Source organism: Mus musculus, chromosome 16 (assembly GCF_000001635.26).
Source record: "Mus musculus strain C57BL/6J chromosome 16, GRCm38.p6 C57BL/6J".
NCBI lineage: Eukaryota > Metazoa > Chordata > Mammalia > Rodentia > Muridae > Mus > Mus musculus.
In genome coordinates, this window is record NC_000082.6 from 38,360,492 (window position 1) to 38,381,883 (window position 21,392).

The 21,392-nt window shown below is 48.3% G+C and overlaps 1 protein-coding gene across 5 annotated transcripts; it reads left to right on the top strand.

Moving 5' to 3' along the window:
* Positions 1-1,669: 1,669 nt before the first annotated feature.
* On the top strand, positions 1,670-17,725 carry Popdc2 (popeye domain containing 2). Of its 5 annotated transcripts, none has more exons than XM_006522439.4 (4): positions 1,670-2,656; positions 8,993-9,140; positions 13,328-13,745; positions 17,164-17,725. In XM_006522439.4, the coding sequence occupies exons 1-4, from the start codon at positions 2,166-2,168 to the stop codon at positions 17,247-17,249; spliced, it is 1,143 nt and encodes a 380-aa protein (XP_006522502.1). In that variant the 5' UTR covers positions 1,670-2,165; the 3' UTR covers positions 17,250-17,725. The 5 variants fall into 5 exon arrangements, with proteins under 5 accessions (XP_006522502.1, XP_006522501.1, XP_030105086.1 ...); XM_006522438.4 differs by having other exon boundaries at positions 1,671-2,656; positions 13,328-13,886; NM_001081984.2 differs by having other exon boundaries at positions 1,699-2,656; positions 8,993-9,101; positions 13,328-13,886.
* Positions 17,726-21,392: the final 3,667 nt, after the last annotated feature.

Sequence of the window (21,392 nt, forward strand, 5' to 3'; positions counted from 1 at the left end):
GCCTGAAGCACAAACAGCTGCTACTAGCTAAAGTTGGTTAGGAATCAGGCAGATGACAAAAAGAGGCATATGGAAATCCCCCACCTCCAGTGAACACGTGATGTCACAGTCACACCTGTAACCCCAGCACTTGGGAGGCCAGGCAGGAGGATTCCCAAGAATTCCAGGACAGCCTGGACTGCCTAGTGAGTTCCAGGTGAGCCTGGGCTGAAGTGACACCCAGGCAATCAGTCAGTCAGAAAGACACCCAAAGCCTGCTGAGAGAGTCCCGTGGTGCGTTGTTCTCCAAATGCCCCAGCCCTTTCTGTACCAATCTCCAGAGACCGGGAGCTATGAAGCCATCTGCAGATCAATCGATTGCAATTAAAATTTTAAAATGTCTTTCTTTAGCATGGCAAGAACTTTCTGACTTCTGTAACTATGCTTCTCCTCTCGCCATGAGAGAGTCTGCTCTCCCTTCCACCTCACCCCTCAGCTCTGCCCATGTCACCCTTCTTCCTGGGTCACACCGTTCTTTGAACTTAATTTGATAACTTGTTGCAGGCATCGAGTTGCCATTGTTGTTTGTAGTCTCTCCCTTATAAAGTGACACTCAGGTGACGGTGTACACTTGAGTGTTGAGATGGAAGCTTTAGCTTCTGATTTCTCCTTAGTGTTATTCAGGTCAGTGAGTCTCCATGGAGTTAGGATTTGGATAGTTCTAGGCAGCTGAGCACTAGCCTAAAGCCTTGGAACAACAGGGCGAAGATGCTCCCGACCCCCAAGAGCAGGGATGGAGACTCAGCAAGTCCTCCAGAAGCCAGCAAGTCAGGTCTCTTGGCTTTCATGTTTGCACAGTCCACATTTACTTCCTGGCCGTCCAGAGTTGATCCTCCACGTTCATTTAGATGTTCCTTGAAAGTCATCAGACATCTTAGGATTGCGGAGTCATGGGTCTAGTTCAGCGTTTCTGCTTACTGTGAACCCACTTAAAACAGGAGTATTTCGTTTGACCGTCTCAGGTTCAAATCCTGGCTTTGCTGCCTACTCCGTGTTGGAACACGTTACTTCTTGGAGGCTCCATTTTCCTCAACTCTAGGAGAATAGGAATGTGTATATACACTGCTCAGTGAAGGTGGAGTGCCAAAGGAGTATTTATTTCTTAGGCAGTCATTCTAACTTGAGGTTATTGGTGTGTAGATGGGATAGTGACTTACGTCCTGTGTTACTATTACTCTGGGCAGATATTTGCAGAGGAGTGTCAACTTAGAGCTGAGGGGGGCTGCTTTACACAGCTGCTTTTGTTGATCGAAAGTCAAATTACAGCACAGTGATGTTTGCTGAGTGTCTTAAACCTTTCACGGGGCTTTTCTGTTCTCCCTGCCAGTACTGTTTCTGTTAGTAGTCCCAGGTATTCCCGCTCTCAATGGCCTTCCTACCTCCCATAAATCCCCAAATCCTCCAGACAGGACATCAGCGCTGTGTCCCGTCCACTCCATGGACCTCAATTCCCTGCTTGCTTTCCCTTTGACCCTCCCTGCCTGCCTCTGTTGACCCTGGGTCTTATCTTGTCCTCTGGAGGTATGCTAAGTGCCCTGCCAGCCTGGCCTGTTTTCTTTCACTGCCAGCACCTCCTGGATTCCAATTCCAAACATGGTATCCCTCTGGGGTCACCCTTTCTTCCGGCGCCAAGAGATCATGCATTCCAAATGGAACACAAGTGTGCTTCCCCTGCTGGCTCTCCACTCCGCGTTCTGCCTGGGAACGACAGAGAGCAGAATGTGGCTGCTTCGTCCCGTGTTGCTGAAGTTCATGGTGTCGAGTTCCTACTTCCTCTCAGGACAATGTATGCTGTTTGCTAAGGACTAAATATGAAGACCAGCCTAAGAAAGCCGGAGCCAAAGAGGTTTACCAGAGCACTGCGGGAGGGACAAGAGCTTCGCTGAGAGAGAGAGAAAGAGAGGAACGAGGAAAAGAAAAATCCCAAACAACAAACTTAGGCTTTCAAGCTTCCATGAAGTGTACTATGCTCCTGCGTTCTTTCTCAGAGCCACCGGAAGCATTCCTGCCAGCAAGGTTGCATTGGTAGTGAGAAGCCACCTGGGAGGACAAACTGACTGATTTTCCCCTCAGTTTCCTTTGTGGAGACCGTTTTGGAGCCTGCAAAGGCCTCGAGGGCCCCAAAGATGAGTGCCAATGGCAGCTCGGTGGCTCAGCTCCTCTGGCAGCCGCCCGTGTGCAGGAGCTGGAAACCGGATGTAGAAGGAGCTGTCTATCACCTGGCCAACTGTTTCTTGCTTATGGGCTTTATGGCAGGCAGTGGAGTGTATGGATGCTTCTATCTTTTCGGCATCCTGGGCCCAGGCTACCTCTGCTGCGTGCTGTGGGGCTGGTTTGATGCTTGTGGACTAGACATCGTCCTTTGGAACGTCCTCCTGACAGTGGCTTGCCTGCTTCAGCTGGCACAGCTGGTCTATCGTGTCCGGGTGAATACCCTCCCGGAGGAATTCAATCTCCTCTACAGGACACTGTGCCTGCCCCTGCAGGTGCCCCTGCAGGTCTACAAGGAGATTGTCCACTGCTGCCATGAGCAGGTCTTGACGCTGGCCACAGAGCAGACCTACGCTGTGGAGGGGGAGACCCCCATCAATCGCCTGTCCCTGCTCCTCTCAGGCCGGTAAGCTGTCTGTGTTGTCCATGCCTGGAATTCCCCGCCTCCCACCCCCCACCTACACTTCCTGTTCCCTAGTGTCCCTTTCCATTTTGTGTCCCCTTTCATCAAGGGACGGATGTGGAAAGTCAAACCCAGAAAGACTTTTTTCCATAGGAGTGAGTTTGCTTCCTTTTTCTTGACACTTTCCAAGAGGAAGCTAGATCATGAGGCAATTTCTCCGCTATCCAAGGTGACTGTATTTACTTGTCACCGGAAGGGCTGATAAGGCCAGACAGACCCAAAATGGATACACACACACACACACACCAATGTGGGATGCCTAAAGTGTAGAACCTCTGTGAGCATTAGAAAAATGACCATTTCAGTAAGATCAATTTGTTCCTTCCATATGCATTTAACATTTGTGAAGCACCCACTATGTGCAGGAAATAAAACAAACAAATAACAAAACCCAGGAGGTTTCCAGCGACCCCTGTGCTCTGCTGGGGCATTAAGGAGACGCCTTGTTGTAGTTGAGATATCCTATATAAGCTCTGGAGTGTAGCCCATGTGCTGACAGCTGCAGAGAGGAGCAAGTCCCACCTGGATTCCCAGGCCCATTGTTCTACTGAGAGTCTACCCTGTAATCAGAGTGCCCACGGTGGCAGAAGAGTAGTGCTGCCCACAGATGCCTCACTGGTGATTCGGTGGAGACATGTGCCTCAGAGGAAGAGGGAGAGTTGGATACTGGCTGGCTTCAGGGTCAGAGTGTATCTGTCCAGTTAGCCTCCATGGCATCAGTGGCCGTTTATGCTCAATGAGAAACCACCTTGGGGCTCTGTGTGTCACGCATTGGAAGCATCCGTGCATTCTTTGAAACATTGCCCCATAGCACCTGACCATAGACAAGCCCCTCCTCCACCGCCCCGCTGGAGACCAAGCATTCGGCCTGGTCAAAAATGATGATACTCAGAACACTCTGGTTACAGGAAGGACGGGGAAAGGGAAAGATAAGGCAGAGGGGAGAGAAGGGGAAAGGGAGGGAAGAGTGAAAAGAGGAAGAGAAAAGGGAAGGCAAAGGAGGAAGGGAAGGAAGGAGAGTTGGTGGGGGGGGAGAGGGGGCAAACTAAGATGGTCAGGTACACGATGACACGATGGCTATTCCTAGGTGTTCACTACTTAGTTCCATGCTTATAAGACAAACAATGAACGTTGGTCTGCTTAGACATTAGACAGACAGTGTCACGTCTTGGCAGAATGCTTTGGGAACCAACTTCCTTACCTGAGGAGAGGAGGAGAAATGATACATGCTGCTGGCTTCCTTCTCTCTTGGTGTCTTCTTTCCTTAGAGATATTTTTTCTTCACGCACTCACACAAAGACAGACACACACAGAGACATAGACACACGCATATATACTTTGTTCGTCTCTCCTCTCCCTTCCCCTGCCTTCTTTGGATTTAAGAGTAGGGATCCAGTGTTAGATGTGACAAGCATTGTCTTGAACTCACGAAGCTTAAGCCAATAATAATTATGAGCCATGGTGATTAATCATGGACCCGCCATTGCCAAGGGGAAATAGTAAATGTGACGAGAGCATGTAAGTTATAGATCTTCATTTTCTGGGAGGTCAGACACACTCCAGCCCCGAGAGAAACTGGCCTAGCTAAAGACAGCATGTGTGCAGACGCTGAGGATGCGGCCCTTCACTTCCTCTTGCATCTTCCAGGCAGTCTCTATTTCCTGGCCTTGTGGTGTGTCTCTGCCATCAGAGGCTGGCTCTGTCCTTCCCGTGATTTGGGAACTTTCTTCTCTAGGTGATCATATAATAGGTAACTACTTAATGACTACCCTTCAGTGACATGCATGCGTGCACACCTATCTAGGCATTCATTTAGGGGAGACTCAAGAGTACTAATATCCCATTGGCCAGAACCTAGCAGCAAAGGATGCAAGAAGGTGTGGTCTTTAGCTGTTAAAACTCCAGCTGCCTGGAAGAAGAGCAGTTGGTATTGAGACTAGGCTCTCTCTGGGCTGGAGAGATGGCTCAGCCGTTAAAGGCTAGGCTCACAACCAAAAATATAAGAGAATAGGCTCTCTCATTAAACTCCCCAGGTCTCTGCCCATCTCTACACTTACCTGCTCATCATAGCCCGTTTATCCTTCAGAACTCACATGGAATGTCATCGTGAGAAGCTATGCCCTGCAAAGGACCAGGTTCTTCCGTCCCCCTTCTCCTGTGAGCCCGCTCCACCTCAGTACTCAGCACACTGAGTTCTTCACGTACTCGAGTCTTCCACTGAGCTGTGAACCTCTCAAAGACCAGGATCAGATTATACCCACCTCTGTAGCCCTCAGTCTTTGGGAACACGGGAGGTTCTGTGAATAGTGGCTTAGCGAGAACAGCTGCAGAGCTCCCTCCTCTGAGCGTGTGGGCCACAAAGGTGGGCTCGTTTGGCTCCTTCTTTGCCTAACACAACTCGCTTTGGAAGAGGTGGGTGTGAAAACTGGAGCTTTCTGAGGAACGGAGGAAAAGGCCTAGGCTGGATCTTAATCTACGTCTAGATGTTACACCACATCCAAAAACCATTCACTTTATGCCGGCAAACAGCTGGGGTGTTAGGTACCATACCAGACCCTCACAGAATGCAGGTCCCTTCTCTGCAGGGACAAAGCACCAGGGTGGACGCTGGCCATAGGCTAGAGATCCAGCAAACAACATTAGTGGGGTTGCTTACCCCGCTTCAGATGTACAGCAAACCTGTGTTTGTAGGAAAGGCCAGAGCAGTTGCTTAACGGGTTGGTAGTATGGAATAATCATATAATTTTTTTAAAATTAGTTAGAATTCCTACTCACAGCTGCAGAAAACCAACTCTATCTAGCTGATGTGAGGTGTCCTTTAGAAAAAGAAAAGGATTTCTCTTCAAACTTAAGAAAAGGCATGCACTTAGGCCTCAGGCTGGAATAAGATAAGATCGTGTCTATTGGCTGTTCTGTATGATTTAGATTCTCCTGTGGCCAGTTGGGGCACATCCTTTTGCAATGTCGGGATCCTATTATTTGAGAGACAAGGTTTTAGGTTTTGAATACAGGAGTGTGTTAGTTTAACCAGTGTGTGATAGTTGTCTCTGCCCAAGGCACAAGGCACAGTGACTTAACCAGTTCTAAAGTCTCCAAGTTATATTAGAAAAGGCATCAGGCTAGATGTGCATGCCGGGACCATCAGTGAGGGAGGTGTTTAGGATCTTGTGTCCTTGTGCTTGGTGAAGGCAGAGAAGGTGTGATGTGGGAAGTGTCCACAACCACCTACCCAAACCTCCTGTAACATGACAGCACGGTGAGAGAACACGGACTCTGTTCTGCTGCCTGGTAGTCATGTGACCTTAAGCTCACTGTCTTAGTCAGGGTTTCTATTCCTGCACAAACATCATGACCAAGAAGCAAGTTGGGGAGGAAAGGGTTTATTCAGCTTACATTTCCACATTGCCGTTCATCATTTAAGGAAGTCAGGACTGGAACTCAAGCAGGTCAGAAAGCAGGAGCTGATGCAGAGGCCATGGAGGGATGTTCCTTGCTGGCTTGCTTCCCCTGGCTTGCTCAGCCTGCTCTCTTATAGAACCAAGATTACCAGCCCAGAGATGGTCCCACCCACAAGGGGCCTTTCCCCCTTGATCACTAATTGAGAAAATGCCTTACAGTTGGATTTCATGGAGGCATTTCCTCAACTGAAGCTCCTTTCTCTGTGATAACTCCAGCTGTGTCAACTTGACACAAAACTAGCCAGTACAATTGACCCCTTGTCAACTTGACACACAAACACATCATTAGTAAGCCTCAACCCTTACATTCTTATTCATCCCCAAGGTCTAAATAACTTTAAACGTCCCACAGTCTTTACATATTCTTAAAATTTCAATCTCTTTAAAATATCCATCTCTTTTAAAATCCAAAGTCTTTTTACAATTAAGTCTCTTAACTGTGGGCTCCACTAAAATGGTTTCTTCCTTCAAGAGGAAAAATATCAGGGCACAGTCACAATCAAAAACAAAAATCAATCTCCAACCATCCAATGTCTGGGATCCAACTCACGATCTTCTGGGCTCCTCCAAGGGCTTGGGTCACTTCTCCAGCCATGCCCTTTGTAGCACACGCGTCGTCCTCTAGGCTCCAGATGCCTGTACTCCACTGCTGCTGCTGCTCTTGGTGGTCATCTCATGGTACTGGCATCTCCAAAACACTGCATGACCCCTTCAGTCCTGGGCCGTCAATTGCAACTGAGGCTGCACCTTCACCAATGGCCTTCCATGGCCTCTCACAGTGCCGAGCCTCAGTTGCTCTGTGTAACCCCTTCATGCCTTCAAAAGCAGTACCACCTGGGTGACCCTTACATATTACCAAGTCCCGCTGCAGCAGGAGTACAACCTTGGCTATCTCTGGAACACAGCCCCTTTGTGCTTTCAGAAAACACTTCCCAGAAGATGCCACCTCAATGATGCTGGTCTCTTCTGAATCACCGCTAATTTCTTAGCTCCAGCTAACCAGCATCAATAATCCCAGTAATGCAAAGGTTTTGCTTTGGTAGTTCTGGTATCTTGTTAATCACAGCTGATTCTTCAGCCCCAGCTAACCAGAACTATAGAATCTTCACAATCAAAACAGCAATGGCCCTGAAAAGAGTCTTTAATTTTCCCTCTGAAATTTCACAAGCTAGACCTCCATCTTCTGCACTGTTCTCAACATTACCTTCCAAGCTTCTACACAACATCTAACATAGCTCTTAACAATGAATGGATCTTCAAGCCCAAAGTTCCAAAGTCCTTCCACAGTCCTCCCCAAAACATGGTCAGGTTGTCACAGGAATACCCCACTACGCTGGTACCAATTTGTCTTAGACAGGGTTTCTATTCCTGCACAAACATCATGACCAAGAAGTAAGTTGGGGAGGAAAGGGTTTATTCAGCTTACATTTCCACATTGCTGTTCATCACTAAAGGAAGTCAGGACTGGAACTCAAGCAGGTCAGGGAGCAGGAGCTGATGCAGAGGCCATGGAGGGATGTTCCTTGCTGGCTTGCTTCCCCTGGCTTGCTCAGCCTGCTCTCTTATAGAACCAAGATTATCAGCCCAGAGATGGTCCCACCCACAAGGGGCCTTTCCCCCTTGATCACTAATTGAGAAAATGCCTTACACTTGGATCTCATGGAGGCATTTTCTCAACTGAAGCTCCTTTCTCTGTGATAACTCCAGCTGTGTCAAGTTGACACAAAATTAGCCAGTACACTCCCCACGCACTTTTCCTGACCATCTGTTTCCTTGGCAGTAAAACTCAGAAAGAAAACCAGTCATGTCCATCACCACGATGACTCAGTGGGCAGGCACACTGGGAGCATCCGTCTGCCTTCCTCACATGCTATCTTGCAAACATGAGCTGTCCTGCCCGCTGCTCCTCATGCAGCCCGCCTGGAAGGGGAAAGGCAGAGCAGCACCTCCCATGGCAACAGAGACATTCTACATCCACGCTGTGCCATACCGCAGCCCCAGACCACACGTGCTTTGGGGTGCAATTAGTGTGACGGAGTAACTGGACCGACTGTTAACTATTTACTTTTAATGAATGTAACTCTCAATTGAAATAGCCACATGTGGTTAGTGCACAGCAGAGCCCCTGACGGTGGTTTTTCATCCTGGATACATAACGGGATTACTGGGGAGATTTTTAAATTAATAATGTCCATAACTCACCTACAGAGATGTTTTTTAATTGCTTTGAGAAAAGCTCATGCGTAAGGGTTTTTCAGGAGATTTTGTCTCCTTCTTCCTTCCTTCCTTCCTTCCTTCCTTCCTTTTCCTCTTTTTATCCCTTCCTTTTCTACTCCTCCTTCTTTGGGGTGTGTATTGGGTCTGTGGGGTGTTGGGGGATGGTAGTGGTGATACGGGATCTCACTCTAGTCCTTTCTGCTTTGGCACTTATGATGTAAGCCAGGCTGGCTTCACACTCATAGCAGTCCTCCTGCCACAGCCTCCCACCTGTTGAGTGGCCACCCATGAGCTCATACACACATGATCTGATGCTACGCTAGACTCATGTACACATAGACCACGCTGCTAGGCCCCCCAAGTGTTCTTACTACCCACTCCCCATCCCCAAGACTCTGGTCCTGCACTGTGGAATAGAAAAACACGTACAGGACGAGGACCGTGTGAGCTTCATCTCCATCTTTAATTGGGCCATACCTGCTCTGGCTCCCCACAGTCTAGCTGAGTACTTCTGCGGGAGGGTTTCAGCTACTCAGAAAATAGGCAGTTTCTGCAGAGAGCGGCCACTGCCCTTCCCCATTCAGTCTCCTCTCTCCTTTGTCAGGGTTCGAGTGAGCCAAGACGGGCAGTTTCTGCACTACATCTTTCCGTATCAGTTCATGGACTCTCCTGAATGGGAATCACTGCATCCTTCTGAAGAGGGGACCTTCCAGGTAATAAGGAGCCCCGAGGCAGCACAGTCACCTGCCACTGTAAGCCCACAACATTGTTACCTCTCCCATCACCTCTCTCCCACCTGCCCTTTGACCGCCACCAAAAGTGATTCTAGGAGGGGGCGGGATCGTGGCCTCTGCCTTCTCTTCAAGAAGAGTGCTTGGGCTCCTGGGTCTGGGGAACAGGGAAGGGTAGTTCTGGTCCCTGACAGACAGATCAGTCATTGGCCTACAACTCTTCCAAAAGACTGATGCCCACAGGATAAAAAAAGCTCATGCTACTTAGGGTAACTGAAACTCTTAGCAGCTCCAGCCCTCCTGGTACACGCTGCTCATAACATGACCCTTCTATTGCCCTGTACCTGAAATGCATTCTAAACAAACCATCATGCTCCCCAGAACTCTTCTAGGAGGGCTACCAGGTTCACCTCTGACCTCTATGCCCCACAGCTTCCTGCAGCCGCCTGTCTGTCTGTTTCCTTTGCTTTGTACTGCCTGTGTGCACACCGTTCACTATTCTAGTGGTGTGGAGGCATCGGCATCTCTCTGTCTCTGTGTCTGTCTCTATCTCCACACTCCAAAAGACAGTCCCAAGTACAGTTTTTGCTGAACTGGTTGCCCATGAGCAGGTGGTGTCTCAGAAGACTCTGTGGGTCACTCACAGCCATGAGCTGCGGGGGAGCCTGCCACTCATCCCCTGCTGTCCCCTCTGCAGCCCTTCACACTTGTGGGTGTGGGTTGCTGATGGCTAGCATGTGGCACACACTGCCTTTTTATTGCCTCTCTGAATCATACATACAATGTACTAGATTGGATATTACTGTTCCTCTGTTTGACAGATAGGGCAACTAAGGCCCCAGAACATCATGTACTCAGCTAGGGAATAGAAGGGCCAAGCAAGAGCCTGGACCCTCAGAAGCATGGTCCGCTCAACCCTCTCAGGGACTCTGCCAGTCAGTTTGCTGTTCTGGGGACTATGTATCTTCTGTGATGTCTACCAGAGAGTCCTCTAGCCAGCATATGAGCTATCCCCGGAACAGATGCATGCCAGGCAATGCCACTGTCTGGGCCTGCTTCCGCCCTAATCCTAGCTCTGTGGCGATATTGTCAGAGAAGCAGTCTTGCTGCCCCTGACCAGCTCCAGTCACAGAACCTTTGTCCCATCTCCACCCTCTTTGCTTTGCCCAGAGGCATTCTCTGGGGACTCCCTCAGGCCAGGAGAATGACAGAAGAGCCCTGAGTGGCTGGAACCAGCCAGAACATGCTGTGGCATTGACAGGGAGGAGCAGGTGGGTTATGCTCTAAAGGAAGGGCTGTTACCCTAGATGGCCTCTCTGCCTGGAATGTAAGCATGCTCGTATTCCACCATTTATATCTTGAGTGTTTGTCTCATTTAGAAGCAATGAGTTCCACACCCTTGCTGTTGGCTGTGTAAAGTCCCATTTCCTCTTTGCAGATATCAAATGTTGTGTTATAGTTCATCTTGACCTTGCCTCTGATGTAGCTTTGTTGATTGGAAGAACAATTCTAGTTCCTGCCTAAATCGTAACTCACAGCTCATTTCACACAGATCACCGCATCCCATCACACCCCTCAAGCACGCAGTCCACCAGATCTTCTGGCTGCTGGCCCTGTGACGCTCTCTTATTCATCAAGAGCAGGGCACAGGCCAGGCGCAGCCCACAGAATTCATCCTTAGCCTCCAGTTTGCAACCTGTTTTACCTGACTCATGTTCTACCTAGGTATGCTCTCACAAAGAAAAAACTTGGCACTTTAGCAAAACTTTACTAGAGACAGTCCTGTATGCACGAGGGAGCCAACCGAAACCTAGGTTTCTGCCGGGCAGTGGTGGCGCATGCCCGTTATCCCTGCACTTGGGAGGCAGAGGCAGGTGGATTTCTGAGTTCCAGTCCAGCCTGGTCTACAGAGTGAGTTCCAGGACAGCCAGGGCTGCACAGAGAAACCCTATCTCGAAAAACAAAAAACAAACAAACAAAAAAGTAGGTTTCTGGGGGTTAGGGGCATGGTACAGTGGGTAACTGTTTGCTGTGTAAGCATGCAAAACTGAGTTAAGATTCCCCAGCACCCACAAAAAAAGCAGAACATGGTGATGTGTTCTTGTAACTCCAGCACTAAAAAGGGGGAGCAAATATTAAAGGGGGTAGCTAACCATAAAAGTAAGACAAAAAAAACCAAAACCCGTTATTTTATCCTTTAAAAACAACGGAAGAAGCGGTAACGGCCTACACAGGGGAACGCCCATGCTCGCTGTGCTTGGCCTTCTGAACGTGGACTGCATTTAGGTCAGGTCTTCCTTAGGCTCATCTGCTCTCTGCCTGATAGAGAGTTTTTTGTCTGGGACTTGCCGATAAGGACATTTAGGGCACAGGCTATGACAGAGTGTGAAAGCCACTCGCTCAGCCGTTGGTGATGGACAGACTGTGAGTATTCTCTTCAGAATTTTCTCAGGAGGCGATATGCCCAGACATGGTAGTAACGGATGTCTCACAGCTGGTACAGGGGCAAACCTGAAACCAGCACCCAGCTTCTGGCCCTGATGACTAATTTAGGGCCCTGTTAGCGATCAGATGCTGTACAAAAGCCGAGGATGTAGGAGAGGAGGAGGGGTACAGTGGACATGGAGGACGAGGAGTGGTTGGAATGGGAAGTCAGGTGTCTATTTTTACAAGATTTATTTTTAAACCAGGTGGTGGTGGCACACACCTTTAATCTCAGCACTCAGGAGGCAGAGCAGAGGCAGGTGGATTTCTATGAGTTTGAGGCCAGCCTGGCCTTCAGAGTGAGTTTCAGGACAGCCAGGGCTACACAGAGAAACCCTGTCTTGAAAAAAAGATTTATTTTTAAGTGTGTGTGTGTCTAAGATTTATTTTTAATTGGGGGGGTGTGTGTGCACACATGAGTACAGATACCTGCGGAAGCCAGAGGTATTCGATCCATTGGAGCTGGAGTTAGGCAGTTGTGAGCTGCCTGGTATGGATGTGAGAATCAAACTTAGGTCCTCTGCAAGAGCAGCAAGTGCTCTTAACCCCTCAGCCAACTTTCTAGCCCTGGGAGGCAAGAGTTTAAGGAGGTGTATATAGTCTCTAACAGAGAATTCTTTGAACCATATTCCATAATCAGTAAAAAAAAAAAACAAAAAAAAAAAAACTCAGAGCTCAGTAAAGGTTAGCCTCGAAGGCTGCCTTCACCACTCACAAAGACACACACTGTAGCCCTGTCAGCCAGAGGGTTGTATCAGGCAGACCAGTCAAGGTTGTCTAAGTTTATTCTCTTTTCTATACTATCTGGGGAACCATTTCATTTTCATCTTAGCTTTGCTGCTCATCTTTGGTTTTGAGATAGCATCTTACTCTGCAGCTCAGGTTACCCTACAATCACTATGTAGCCCAAGCTGGCTTCCAGTTCTGGTCCACTCCTTAGTGCTTATAAGGAAGGCATGAGCCACCATCCCCAGCTCATCATTTGAACATGGATTATGGAGCCCTACTGTGTGCCAAGTACATGCTGCTGCCTTTTTGTCCTGCTGGTGTAATCTAGTTTGCATCCTGGGCACGGTGAATACACAGACGTTCCTCCATCCTCAGATAACTACAGAAGGGGACCTGTTCCATTGCTCCCGAGTTTCTTTTTCTGTGCCTTTATATTCCTCCTCGGGTCATGAAATCCTTTGGTTTGCAACCAAGAGCAGATTCTGGGACCTGAACCCCATTGTTTTGTCCATCTGATACAGTTTGGCATGCTTAATCTGTAGCCGTTTCTTTCAATAAACTTTTCTCCCCAGTTCTACACACACACACACACACACACACACACACACACTGGAAACTCAACCCCGGGCCTTACACACATGGTCAACCACTCTACCACTAAGTTATCTCCTTCCCAGACCTTGATTTTTCTCCTCTAAGGTGCGCATGCCCTGTGTCAGGAGCTGAAGTCAGTCCCTTGCTCAGCTGCCCAACACCTTCTGGAACCTCAATTTGCATATCCTACCTCCTCTTTTCAGCAGTTCCACTGTCGATAACAATAATGGCTTGCCAAAGATTCTGACCTCAGTCCTGACACCGGCCATGCACATCACAGTGCACACAAGAAGCCTGACCCTGGACTTCGTCCCAGCTAGGCCATAGAGAGCTACCGTGTCAAAATAGCAGCCTGTTTCTCTACGCTTTAAACCTTTCCCTCTCCGCTCCTAACCCCTCAGGTGACGCTGACTGCGGAGACCGAATGTAGCTACATTTCCTGGCCCCGGAAAAATCTTTACCTTCTTCTGAACAGAGAGCGATACATCTCCCGCCTCTTCTCAGCCCTGCTGGGCTATGACATCTCGGAGAAGCTCTATACCCTCAATGACAAGCTGTTTGCCAAGTTTGGGTTACGCTTCGACATCCGCCTTCCCAGCCTCTACCACGTTCTGAGTCCCTCTGCCTCAGACGGGGAACCAGAGTCTGAGAAAGATGATGAAGAAGCCCTTGAGGCAGCTGTGTCCCCTGCTCAGGCCAGGCCCATCTGCATCGTGCCAACACCCCCTTGTTCCGCGCCTCCAGCAACCACCAACTTTCCCGTGCCTCTGCCCCGGGCCAGGATGCCCAGGATGCCCAGGCCGGACAGCGGCAACCTGGGTGAGGACTCCACCAGTCTGGTGCTGGAGGATTTTGAGGAGGTTTCAGGATCAGAGTCGTTTATGGATTATAGGAGCGATGGGGAGTACATGAGGTGAGGGCGGAACTAACACGGGCACAGTCACCGGCTCAGGATCCTACGTAAGTATGCCGAGGTGAATATGCCTTGTTCCTCACACTGCTTTTGAACCCCTCAGAGGACTCACTGCTAGAACCCAACCCTACCTGTGCTCACAGCAAATGCATGCGTGGCATGAAAGATTTCTAAAACCTACTCATGATTAGTTGTGGTTACATTGTGGAGAATGGGCTGATTGACATTTAGAGCAGGCCAATGGGCTCTCGTCTTTTGAGGGTGGGCGTGACTAGATTTTGCTAATAGCTAAGACTGCTGCTGGGGCCAAGGAGATTTTTGCATGTGGCATGCATGTATTTCAAGGGAAGCGAATGCTGGTATGGTTCTACTGATTGTTCCTGGCACACAGAGAGTTCTGGGAAGCAGCTGTTTTTGAGTCTTCACTAGGAAGGACTGTTAAAATCAAAGCGACTGGTGATGGCAGGCAAATAGTCTGGGGCTATCTTGCTTTCCTCCTGCCCAGTGGCAGACAGTGCTGGTCACTCAGATGAGGCTCAGACAGTGCTTTGATTAGAACATTCCTAAGACAGATGTAGGACAGCCTGGGTTTTCCCAGCAGCCCACACGTGTGGGCAAGTAACCCAGGTGGCCTCCCCTTGGGAACAGGATGTCCCTCGTAGGGGTGTGTACCAGGAAGGCTGTGTTTTGGTAGTTCTGAGAAGTTGCTTTCACGGTCTCCTGATTGATCCTTCAGTACTTTGACATTTTCCTCTGGACTCTACCGGACCATAGTGAGGGCTCAGCTTTTTCTGAGGAAAGCCCCACCATCCACAACCTGGGAGGCATTTTTAAGTGACAGGGGTGCACAAACGAAACTGGCACTCTTAGAGAAGCATCCCCCCCCCCCAGATGTGACGAACTAGTCTGGCACAGAAGACCTCCAAGGCGCACAGTGTGAATGAGTGCATGCGAATTTCAGACAAGCCACATTGCTGATGAGAGAATCGAGAGATGAAGGCCATGAAGACCGACCCTGGCTTTAGAGATATGGATGTTATCATTTCCTGTGGAGTAATCCAAGGCTCTGAGGCTCAGGATAGCTTAGTGTACCTTCCTGTGCATTTGTCCTCTGTCTCTCCACACCCCGTTCCTTGCTGACCAGTGTGAGCTATGGGTGCTTCATGCTGTCCAGCCTGCTTCCCCACCTCTTCATTTCACACAGCACTGACTTCTGTTCTTCTTTTGGCTCTTTCCCATTCCTGACTCCTGCTTGTCCCTGTTGTCTTGGTTTGTGGCTCTAAGCATCCCTCTTGCTTACACTTCACCCTCTCCATCCCCACCTGCCCCCTGACTTCTCCCGTCCTGTGGCTTGGATGTCTGGCGATCTGGTTGCTCTCTTTCCCCTTTGCCCCAGTCTCTGGCTTGTCTCTCTCGTCTCTGCCCTAAGCAACCCTGTGTCTCTGTTTTTCTAATTCTGAATCCATTCAAATCAAGGCCTGAAAAAGGCCCAGTTTTAGGGATGCTTCCCAGATGTCAGGAGACAGGCACCATTGAAGGACACTAGAACTTTTGTGGCTGGCTGCACAGTAAAGCAAATCTGGACAGAATATTCGCTGTGACAGCATTAGAAATAACCTTAGCACCTCTGAGGCATCTTTGTCTGGGAGCCTAACTCACTGTGCAAAATGGCAGGATGTCTTGGGGTCCCTGCACAAGCTCCTCCCACCCCAGGAGCTTCATCACATCCTAGAATCCTAACTTCTAGCCTTGATGTCATTATCCCCTATAAGGATGATTCCAAATTATCATGGGATCTCTCCCCAGAACCACTGTTAGCCTCCAGATATCCTTGTGTGTGTCCATCCATGTTTTATTTAAATAGCGGAGAGGAAGGAAAGAACAGGCAGGTTTTACTTTCAAACCACAGAGTGTTCAGAATGAGGTGAACACATAGTTTTAAGTGGTCATATGTTAGGCAGCTTCTGTGTGACTGCCTTCCCTCCCTGGAACCTACCCTCTGCCATCCCACCCTGTGGAAAAAGCTGGCAGGGACTGGGGGGTGAGGGGGGCGGAGAGCAGCACTTCCAAGAACTCAATAACAAACGGAACCCGGTGGAAGTGGTTTCCAGCTTGGTGGCTGGCAGAATCCTATCCCAACTGAGGTGCATCCTGGGAGGAGGCTGAGAGACGGCATCTATTCCTGAGCTTCATTCAGACTCTTCCCTCAGAATGAAAGCTGATTGTTGCGGATTGCTGTTGGTATTTTCTGGTCCAGCAGATGGCTGCCAGTGCAAGCAAGCAAACAGCCACTGGGCAGACTTTCTGCTCTTAGGCGCAGGCGCGCAGGCGCGCAGGCTCGGGGGGGGGGGGGCCGGGGGCCTCAGCAGTGGCTGCTCTGCTGGCGGAGGCCCCCTGTGTGGGTGAGGTCCAGGGCAGCAGTCTTCTCTGCCCAGATCTTTCTTCCAGCTCTGCTCTGCCAGCTTCGTCTTCCCACCCGTCTCTTTGTAGAAATGAAAGTTGGCGTCTTGCAAAGCCTTTCGAATTTCAGTTCAGGGCTTGGGTGGTTTTTCTTCCATCATCCACGTCTTAGTTAGGGTTTCTATAGCTGTGATGAAACACCACGACGGCCAAAGGAACTGCTTTCCCTTCCTTCCCTGGAACCCACTCTCTGCCCTCCCACCCTGAAAAGGAAAGGGTTTTTTCAGCGTACACTTCCACATTGCTGTTCATCATCAGGGAAGTCAGGACAGGAACAAGGCAGGAACCTGGAGGCAGGGGCTGACGCAGAGGCCAAGGAGGGCGCTGCTTACTGGCTTGCTCCTTCCTCATGGCTTGCTCAGCCTCCTCTCTTATAGAACCCAGGACCACCAGCCCAGGGACAGCACCAGCTACAGTGGGCTGAGTCCTCCCGCATTGATCACTAAGACAATGCCCTGCAGGCTTGCCCATAGCTGGCTCATCTGGAGGCATTTTCTTTATTGAGGGTCCCTCCTCACAGATGACTTCAGCCTGTGTCAACTTGACAGAAACTAGGCAGCACAGTCCATGAGCAGTAAGCAGGATGGAGAGTGTTTTCTTTTGAGCACTCAAGAAGAGGCTCTGTCTCTCACCTACAGACCAAGAGAAAATGGGCCTAGATAATAACATCAGAAGTGAGCCCTCCATGACCCTTCCATGTCCTAGAATGAAAGAACTGAAAGGCACAACTGCTTGTGGCTAGGCATTGGGGTGCAGTCAAAACTGGGGTCTAAAGAGGACATAGAAACTGTACAAGGATCCCATGAAATCTGGCAAACCCTCTGGAGCCACGCGCTGACATCCTTCTTCTGTTTCTCTCCACAGCCTCTAGACGTCCTCTCCAGAACTCTTCTCAAGTTATGTCCAGATCCCAGGCCCCTCTGGCTCCAATTCACACTCCTGAGCTCTAAGGATCACAGAGCTGTCGTCTCTGTAGCCAGATGGCACTCCTCCATGTTCCCCGGATGGCCACTTATACTCTCACCCCTCCTCTTAGCCCTCCAGAAAGATGTGTGGCAAGCTGGGGGATGGACATGACGTGAAGAAACTCACCTTCAGGAGCCTTCCTTACAGCAGGAGGGTCCAGAGGCACCTGGCCTGACTCCATCCTTTATGGGTTGCAGGACATTGCCAGGTTTACACGGCCTCTGAGCCTGGACTGTGAGGCTAGGAACTCACGTCACAGGGTTGTTGTGAGGATCCAGTGAGCTGATTGGGTAGAGCACCTATGACAGGACATGGCGTCCTGCAAGCATGCAATAAAACGCTTCACGCCTCTCCCCGTGTTGTTGCTTTAAATTGTCTGAAAGAATCCAATGACTTTTACCCATGCTTATTTTACTCCCAAAATTAATTTTCAATTGAAATAAAAAATTTTAAATCCCAATTGTTCCCTTCAACTTTTAATTTTAAAACACAAGTAACTGTGTCCTGTTTATGAATCTAACATTACGTTTTAGTTCTTAAAAGCATTTTATAAAGTTAGCCAATGAGTTTTCCTTCCTCGAATATTTAAAAATGGCTTACAAGTTGAATATAGTCTGCTCTCTCGCTCTTTTTCTCTGGCTCTTTATTCTTGATTGAGTCAATATGTCCCTACTATAACAGAGGCTGGCCTCGAACTTGCATTCCTTCTGCCTCTCCTTCATGAATGCTAGGATTACAGGTATATGCCACATACCTTGTTGAATATATTTTACTTTGTTTTTCCTCAAAAACTTCAATGTACATTCTGGTTACCTAATGCTGTGTGACCCTACCCCTAATATAGTGGCTTCAAAGACTTGTAATTACTGGTTCTGCTCATGAGGTGGGGACTGGCTGGGGCGGCTAGATGTTGCTCACACAGCTCCATATGGTGCGGCTTTCGGCACTCACAGGCTTGAAGCAGGTTTCACCTCAGAGGCCTCTTCACTCAGCCTGTCTGGGGCCAGACTGAGAAAACTCCCACAGCTGAGGACTAACCAAAGTGGAGGCTTGCTCCGTTTCCAGGGGTTGGCTGTGCTGCCATGTGGCTCTCTAGCCTGTCTGTGAGTACACCATGCTGTCCCCATGCATTCTAACACGGATAAGCATCTGGTTGTTTTCAGGGTTCCCGTGGACATCCATGGACACAGGCTTAGGTATGCATATGTATGTGCATTTCTTCAGCATGTACCTAGGAGTGGTACCATCAAGGCACTGGACACTGAGTGCAAATGTGTAGAACTACAGTGGATTCAGCCAGTTTCCTTAAGTGGCTGTAGTAACTTGCATTCCTTTCAGCAATGTCTGAGAGTCCCTCTCCAGTGGTCGTGATTGGTTTTTCTAACCTTTGCCTTGTGGGTGTGCATAGCATTTTTTCCGTTGTGGTTACACTTTTCATTTTCCTGATGAATACTACGGTTGAATACCTTTTCTTTTCTGCTTTTTTCTTTTTCTATTGCTGCCCCTCCTCACAGCTGGGGTTAAGTGCTGGGGCACCTGGCTTGTTCCACCGATACTGGAACTTGAACTCCACTCTTCCCGGCTGCATAACAGCTGCTCTTAATCATTGAGCCATCTCTCCAGCCCCCGCCCTCTATCTCTGTCTGAGTGTTTCCTTTTATGAAGAGGCTAGTTGGGTTTCTTTAGTTATTTCTCTATTTGCTTGTTTCTTTCTTTCTTTCTTTCTTTCTTTCTTTCTTTCTTTCTTTCTTTCTTTCTTTCTTTCTTTTTTCTTACTGATTTGTAGAGGTGCTTTAAATAATCAGGTTAAAAATATTCTGTTAGCTTTTACACATTTCCCTGAAATGCATTCTTTTTCCTCTAAATGGTATCTTTTGGTGAACAGTCGTTTGACTTACCTTAGGGTTGGTGTCTCCCTTTGCCTAGGTTAGTACTCTCTGTGTCGTGTTTGAGGATCTTCTGCTCCCCTGGAGATGCCCCCCATTTCATCCTTCTGAGTGTTTTATTGTTTTACAGCTCGTGATGAAGGCAATGTCAGCCTGTATTTGGTTTTAGAGCATGGCATGAAGCCAGAGCCCACTTGGGTGTCCAGTTGCCTGGGCATTTGTTACTGAAATGGTTATTTTAACCATTAGGCTAGCATCCATCACCACCTTTGTCATAAGTCAAACACCCCTGTATCCATAGCTCTTTCTAGAACTGGGCTACTGCTCTGTTTCTTGCAGTAGCCCTGTGCTACATCCCAGCTCTCTCTCTCTCTCTCTCTCTCTCTCTCTCTCTCTCTCTCTCTGTTCTATGTTTCTATCCATTAGTAATGCCTCCTTACAGTAGCTGCTGTAGCATTGTAGTAAGCTTTGGTATCTGGCAATCTAACTGTTCCTTGGGCTATAATGGGTATTTCCTCTTACACATCTACATAAGCGGTACAAACGGCATGTACACTTCGAAGTATGTGCAGATGAAGTGTGAAAAGAGCTTATTTTTTTCCCAATTTTTTATTAGATATTTTCTTCATTTACATTTCAAATGCTATCCCAAAAGTCCCCTATACCCTCCCCCCACCCTGCTCCCCTACTCACCCACTCCCACTTCTTTGCCCTGGCATTCCCCTATACTGGGGCATATAAAGTTTGCAAAAACAAGGGGCCTCTCTTCCCAGTGATGGCCGACTAGGCCATCTTCTGCTACATATTTAGCTAGAGACACAAGCTCTGGGGATACTGGTTAGTTCATATTGTTCCACCTATAGGGTTGCAGACCCCTTCAGCTCCTTGGGTGCTTTCTCTAGCTCCTCCATTGGGGGCCCTGTGTTCCATCCAATAGATGACTGTGAGCATCCACTTCTGTATTTGCCAGGCACTGGCAAAGCCTAACAGGAGACAGCTATATCAGGGTCCTGTCAGCACAATCTTGCTGGCGTATGCAATAGTGTCTGCGTTTGGTGGCTGGTTATGGGATGGACCCCTGGGTGGGGCAGGCTCTGGATGGTCCATCCTTTCGTCTCAGCTGCAAACTTTTTCTCTATAACTCCTTCCCTGGGTATTCTGTTCCCTATTCTAAGAAGGAATGAAGTATCTACACGTTGGTCTTCCTTCTTCTTGATTGTCTTGTGTTTTGCAAATTGTATCTTGGGTATTCTAAGTTTCTGGGCTAATATCCATGTATCAGTGAGTGCATATCAACTGAGTTCTTTTGTGATTGGGTTACCTCACTCAGGATGATATCCTCCAGATCCATCCATTTGCTTAAGAATTTCATAAATTCATTGTTTTTAATAGCCGAGTAGTACTCCATTCTGTAAATGTACCACATTTTCTGTATCCATTCCTCTGTTGAGGGACATCTGTATTCTTTCCATCTTTTGGCTATTATAAATAAGGCTGCTATGAACATAGTGGAACATGTGTCCTTATTACCAGTTGGAACATCTTCTGGGTATATGCCCAGGAGAGGTATTGCTGGATCTTCCAGTTGTACTATGACCAATTTTCTGAGGAACCGCCAGACTGATTTCCAGAGTGGTTGTACAAGCTTGCAATCCCGCTAGCAATGGAGCAATGGTAGAGTGTTCCTCTTTCTCCACATCCATGCCAGCATCTGCTGTCACCTGAAATTTTGATCTTAGCCATTCTGACTGGTGTGAAGTGGAATCTCAGGGTTGTTTTGATTTGCATTTCCCTGATGATTAAGGATGTTGAACATTTTTTCAGGTGCTTCTCAGCCATTTGGTATTCCTTAGTTGAGAATTCTTTGTTTAGATCTGTACCCCATTTTTAATGGGGTTATTTGAATTTCTGGAGTCCATCTTCTTGAGCTCTTTGTATATATTGGATATTAATCCCCTATCAGATTTAGGATTGGTAAAAATCCTTTCCCACTCTGTTGGTGGCCTTTTTGTCTTATTGACAGTATATTTTGCCTTACAGAAGCTTTGCAATTTTATGAGGTCCCATTTGTTGATTCTTGATCTTATAGCACAAGCCATTGATGTTCTGTTCAGGAATTTTCCCCCTGTGCCCATATCTTTGAGGCTTTCCCCCACTTTCTTCTCTATAAATTTCAGTGTCTCTAGTTTTATGTGGAGTTCTTTGATCCACTTAGACTTGAGCTTTGTACAAGGAGATAAG

Bases quoted from the DNA above. Each gene is read 5' to 3' on its own strand.
- Popdc2 (XM_006522438.4), top strand. From the start codon at position 2,166: ATGAGTGCCAATGGCAGCTCGGTGGCTCAGCTCCTCTGGCAGCCGCCC. The intron at 2,657-8,992 runs GTAAGCTGTCTG...CTCCTTTGTCAG, and splicing joins TCCCTGCTCCTCTCAGGCCG to GGTTCGAGTGAGCCAAGACG. The intron at 9,141-13,327 runs GTAAGCCCACAA...CTAACCCCTCAG, and splicing joins CAGCACAGTCACCTGCCACT to GTGACGCTGACTGCGGAGAC.